At 39.7% G+C, this 6,364-nt stretch overlaps 1 protein-coding gene across 1 annotated transcript in view; it reads right to left on the bottom strand.

The window, feature by feature from the left end:
* Window positions 1–1,242: 1,242 nt before the first annotated feature.
* Window positions 1,243–6,364, bottom strand: part of LOC101863959 (deoxynucleoside triphosphate triphosphohydrolase SAMHD1) — a gene marked incomplete at its 5' end in the record, with an annotated part of 47,344 nt that continues 42,222 nt past the window's right edge. The window contains 1 exon segment of the mRNA XM_005092593.3: window positions 1,243–1,416. Within this exon segment, the coding sequence (XP_005092650.2) occupies window positions 1,393–1,416 (24 nt within the window).

Below are 6,364 nucleotides of genomic sequence, written 5' to 3'. Positions count from 1 at the left end.
TGGGTTAATATAGTGAATTTTCACAATAATAGTCAGTTTTCGCAAAATGTATTTTTTTTGCCGTTTTTTCCCTACTCCTTCCTTAGTTTTCATCATTTTGACATGAAACTTTTCAGGAATGTGAACACACATGTCTGTTTAGTTACGTAAAATGGAGAAATAAAGTCACGATTAAACCAGTATGTAAAAAGGCTAGGGCAACAACATGATCTTTAAAATCTTTTTTGGATACCAAGAACTGTTTTAATTTAACTCACTTGCGACTGGGCCCTTTCACCAGCCACAAGCGTTGAAGACTGGCGTTTTGGGGGGTATTTCAATAAATCACCACAACTCTCAGAATTACCCTATTGTAATCATTTTTTGACATAGTAAAGTAACATTCAAGCTTAATCTAATACAAAAAACTAAAGTTGTCTAAGTCTAATACTTTAATCTGTATGATTTTTTAAAAATTGGCATGAATTTGATTTTCGAAAAATTTCCAGAGACGTGACAAGTAGAATGAAATTCACTGCAACAACAAAAATAAAAGTTCAAAGTGTTCTGGTTTGATTTGTATACATGTGCAAGTGTTTGGTGAAAATATAAAAGCTGGTCTGTGCATTGATTCAGACCCATACACTGAATTACATGAGACAGATGTACGGCACGACGTTGTGATTTCGTTGCGCGAAAAACAACACCGGTACTAGTGCTAGATCTAGCCCTAGAACTACGACTCGGGCCGTGTTCGGGTACATATCCAGGATCCTAACTATTAGACACATCATATTCTGAGACACTAGAACTAGTAAAACGCACAGAAGTATAGAAAACGGCGAAATTATGTGATTCTTGTTCATGCGACTTCTTCGACCGTTACTACGACGCGACTGTCGGATTACTATGAGCTGTATAGAAAAAAACAAAGCGCGAGTTCCGGTCTGTTCAACCCCAGTCTGGGTCACTGTCCTTCACCTTCAATAACTTAAAAACTACCGGCCCCAGAGATACGAAACGAAGTCTAAGTAGCTCAGGCTTGGCCAAACAAGGGTACGAGGCGGGTCTCGCGATCCGTGCGTGATTTGTAGAGCTAAAAAAAAATTCCAAAGTTGGTCACGCAGGGCTTGTGAGACCCGACGCGAGCGTCATGGCGGGGGTCACGCAACTGTTGTGTGACCCGTCTGAAGTGAGTTAACATTATCACACAAGTACACCCTACACATCAACACATCCGTAGTAAGTACAAACAGACAAAGATCAAAGAAACATCAAAAGATTTATCTCAATTAGCTGCCTGTGAAACTTGCTCAGTGTTCGTTACCTGCAAACCACTCCAAGACCAAAATTAGTTTCCCTCCTCAAAATCCTCCATGAGTTCAGCAAGGACGGAATGGATGCCATGACAGCCTAGGAGTCACACAATCCTTCATCCTGAAAAAGCATAAAGAGGAGAGAACAAATTTTAGGATCCAAGATACTGGGCAGGAGGGCAGCTTATTTAACTTATGTTCAAATCAAAACCAAATTAAAACAAAATATTATGAAATGCAACATGTAGGCCTACAATATAACTTAAGATGCAACAAAGTTTACATATTATATGGCAAGCAACTGTCATCTTTGTTAGTAGTTTTTGTTAGTGGGTTATTTTATTTATAATCACATTAGAATACAACATTTTTTAAAGTAAAAAAAACCTCAACCAGATCTAATGTTTTTTTGTCAGGATGTATTTTCTTGATAACCTGACCCACGAACTTTATTCCTCTTGTTGCTCACTGCACCCTCCCCCCTCCCCCCTCCCCCAGGATTTTTTGGATTAATTTCGTATCTTATGGATGGATAAGATGCTGGGTGACTTTGAAGCCCTGCTTATTAGGTAAAAAATTGAATCTTATACCAATGATATATATCATAGTTAGTTAATGAAATTAATACAATTTCCTCCGAATATTTTATTAGGATGTGCCTGATCATGGAGTCGGTATCGCATCTGACACAAAATGTTCTTTTCTCTCCCTGCACAAGGTATTTATGTGTCAGTACAGGGAGGTATGTCCAATACGTTATTCTGTAAGAATAACTTCATCTCTTCGCTGGAGAGACCTGGGGGTCTTCGAGGACCCAACTTGGGTTTTATATTGGATTACTCACTTGTTCGCTCCATTGTTCCTCCCACAGACCTTATTCTTAAAGTTTGTCTGTGGGAGGGTGTTCTCCATTGATACCTTCTAGAGGGACAAGGATTCTTTTGCCTGAAGATTGACTTGTTTGTTTCTTCGGATGACTACATGGTGAGGTAGACATGCAAATTACAATACACTTTCCCTGTTCAGTCAAATAATTAATTCTCAATTGTAATTTAAATATTTTTGGATTTTAGAGAGTGAAATTGGTGAGTGAAGTGAGACAAGACAAGGGATTGCCTGCTAAGACTTTGTATTAACGTTGAAAGCTGGGGATAGGTCAATTAGTTTTTTTAGATTCCATTATATGTGTTGGGAGAGGTTGGTTTGACTCTGGGGCTCCTCATCCGTTACTGAGCCCAAGGTCTATGTTCCGAAGTTGTATCTTGAGTTGCATGGGCCCTGCCACCCTCCTGTCTAAGAGGAAAATGTGGGCCAAAGAGGTGTGTTGGTGAGGGACAGTCCACATACTGATCTCCCCTCAACCATCAATTACCCGGTTTCCCTCTCTATTTGTCGTACCTTGCGGTCAACAAGGCGCCCACTCTGTGGGATGAGGGAACCACGAGTTTTACTGCACAAGAGGTCAGTGGTGGAAGAGGAGGTAGAAGAAGGGAGTGAGAAGGAAAAAGAAGAGGAAGTTACACCACATAACATGAGAGCTGGGATCCATGTGCCACATCTCGTCACTGGAGGGGTTTCACCTCCTGTAGACAGGACACTAGGCCTAGTGGTTAGGTTCTTGGATTCGTGACCGTAAGGTCGTGAGTTCAAATTCAGTCAAGGACCCAACAATGTGTCCTTGAGAAAGGAATTTTACATGCATTTTCCTCACTTCACCCAGGTGGGAACGGGTACCTGGTAATAGACAGTGGAAGATCTTGTCAGTTTGTTAGTGTTTGAGATCCCGCAATCCACAGCTTGCACGGTATGCTTCCCGGGAAGCAAAGAATGTTTCTGAGTGATCAAGGGTCTGCTGGGGTATAAATAGTTGTAAAGCGCATAGAGCATGGATATGCACTGTATAGAAGCAATTATTATTACGGAGTGGCTAGCCGCATTGATCTGGGGTGGCTAGCATTTTGCTACACGAATGAATTCACGAAATTATCAAATTATTAAAAAATTTCCCCACCTGGGACACATACTCACGTTATCTTCCTGCTATGGCAAATAACTTCGCAACTACACCGTAGGCACGTAGACAGCAGTGGCAAGATGGCAAACATTGAGTAGAGCATATGATTATTATATCGTCTTGACCCCAAAATTTTCTTTTTTTCGCAGATTTACTTGCTTACTCGCTTTGTTTGTTTTGTCCCAGAGACCGGACACATTCCTGTTTGTCGATGAATATCAGTATTTGAGACGTCAGCTGTTTTACTTCATTTCTAATTAATTTTTAAGTTGAAGCACCCCAGTTTTTGAGAAATTTGAAAACTTAGTGAGATGAAGATTAAACTTGCATTCAATAAGTTCTGAAAAAAAATTTGTTAACTGACACTAAGGGAGTTAATCCAAGCTTCTTATCTTTCTACAAACCATAAAAGATAGTGAGTGGAACAACGCAAACACTGTTATTATTAACTGTTAAAGACAACAGTGATGCAGTACCTTATAAGTTTGGTCACTCCAACACATGGGACAAGAGACCGGTGTCCATAGTGTGAAGGGAAGTTCGGTAGTGGAAAAAACAGAAGCAAAATTATTACCACAGTTCATACTAGAGAACCTCATTCTCCCAGTATCATCGTCAGGCATCTGTTTCCATCTAGTTGAAGTCAAAGCAACAGTAAGATCTCCAACAACATCTCCATCGTTTTCACCACTATCATCGTCATTTTCATCAATATCTAAATCTTAATCCCAAACATTATTTTGCTTGTTCTTTGCCTCTCAGACCCATCCCCCCCCCCCCCCCCCCCCCCCCCCCCCCATCTCAATTCTAAAAATTGTTGGAAATCAAATGAATTCTTATAGCATAAGTAGATATACGACCAGTGAAGTGGTGCTATGCATGGCTATTTATTTGAAGAGAAGATAAGACTATCAAAGCAAGACTTCAACCATACAACTTTGACACTTCGATTGCTTAGTGCACAAAAGGCACACAGCACTGAGAAATATAAAATTGTTGGGTCAGTTCACAAAAGTTTGCAGCTATCAGTTGAAGTTTATCAATCAATTCCACAATGAAATGCATACTTGAATTTTGTCAAACGTTACACCAAAGTCTTTTTTTTCCCCAAGTGAGGGGATACTTGGGGAACCCTTCTTAAAACGAGTCTTTTTCTCACATAACATCATGGTTACTCCCATGTGAGCCTCACAGAGAATGGAGACCCTGGATGTGCATAAAGTGAAGACCTCTTAAAATGAACACTGTTAATCCAAAATCAGAGGTAAACTGAAAGAAAATAGAATTCTCAATTTCTTAAACTTTTTTGTCTTTGTAAGAAAACTATTGATTAGCCACAATGCTTCTATTTCTATGCCGAAAAGAATTTCAAGGGACACGTGAGAGACCTTCTGACAAAATGAGTTACTTCAGGCAATCCACAAATGGAGATATTGGCCAAAAATCGACACTAGGGTAAAATTTATAGATTTTCTGTTGATGCAATATTCTTTAATTAAGTACAACATGCCCTTTATTATTCCATACTTATAAATTGTACAAACTTCACCAATAAGCAGGATGTGTCTATTTCCAAAAGGGCTTGAATCTGAGAAGTAAATCATTTTGTCAGCATGCTGCACACGTTGTCTACATCTTCACTGGCAACCCTCAATTACAGCATAGAGCATATCATCACGTCTTACACACTTCGAGATAGCAAAACAGATGAAAGAGACTCAAGAATGTATAGGTGTCGATTGCAGGCCAGAAAGAGGTAGAGTCAGTGTACCGTCTGCTACATTTATCACACACATCAATAGGCCTGCACACTGTGTACAGTGATGCAGGGACAGCCAATGTATGTCAGTCGCACAACCTTCAGTTGATCATGTCCTATTGTGTCTGTGAAGTTAGTTGGTTTAGCTTTAGGTTTAATAAGAGTTTTACAGTGCTCGCAACGACAAAAGTTAGTTCACTTATGCCTTGCACAAGAGCATGTGATGTGTTCCATGGCGTTACTAGCATTGAGCTTTCCCAGTTCTCCATCCTAGTGCAGAGCACATTACAGCATGTAGTACTCTGCGCTTTTTTTGTTTGCTCAGGGCGACTGTTAGACACATTAGCAAGCTGACTACGTAAAAAACCCCATCAAAACACAATGCGTACAGCCTACTGCTCAAATTTCAGTTTCTGAAAGAGGCAGATGAGAGAAAACATTGAAAAAGTGACATTTGCTGCATGCATGGCATTCTCAAGGCTATATATGTTGACTTCATCTTCTTTTTGCTTTCTCATGTGAGATTTCAGGGGTATTTGACTTCTGGTTCTTCAACCTGCTGTACAACTGACTTTTATGTATATGACCGTTTTTCCTATTTCGTAGCACCCTAGCCATCAGGTAGCCACATTCCAATTTCAAAGGTATTCTGTATGTTTTTACACAGACTGTAATATTTTGGTAGGAATTAACTTTGAATTTTGCCCAGGTGTAGGAAGCAGAGTCCAGGGACAGGTTCCTGGTGGGTGATCAGGGGGCGAAACCCCCAAAGAATTTGAAATTTAGTGCTTTAAGAGGGTTTGAAAATGGCATTTGGGAGCCTGTTTGAAGAGACTGCCAACAATCTATTTTTTAACCAAAATTTTGTCTTGTTTGATTTCTCCTCCAACAAATCTTTCCATTAATGGCAATGTTTAACAACAGGTTCCCTTTGCTATTGCTACTATAATTCAGTTAATTTGTAATCGCACCATTGACAGATGGCAAACTTGGGAACAATGAATAGACATGTTACTTTGACGATAGAGTATAGAGTTATCCAGCACATATTCTTATTTTACTCCATTTTCACGTTTAAATGTCAAATGTCACAACCTCCGAACACTACTTCGAATTATTCTTGATTTTAGTAGGTTTAGCATAAATTTCATTCATCGCGGCCCGTGGAATCATTGAGCTGACAATTTCTCTAGATCAAGTTAAATTCGCTAAAATGTTTCTTTCTGACAGTGATTTTCGGTCTACAATCACAAGTCAGGTTACTTGATCAACGCGCAGATTTTTCCAGCCGCGGCA

This window comes from Aplysia californica, unplaced genomic scaffold, assembly GCF_000002075.1.
Source record: "Aplysia californica isolate F4 #8 unplaced genomic scaffold, AplCal3.0 scaffold00049, whole genome shotgun sequence".
Classification (NCBI taxonomy): domain Eukaryota; kingdom Metazoa; phylum Mollusca; class Gastropoda; order Aplysiida; family Aplysiidae; genus Aplysia; species Aplysia californica.
This window is presented reverse-complemented; position numbering and strand designations above follow the sequence as displayed.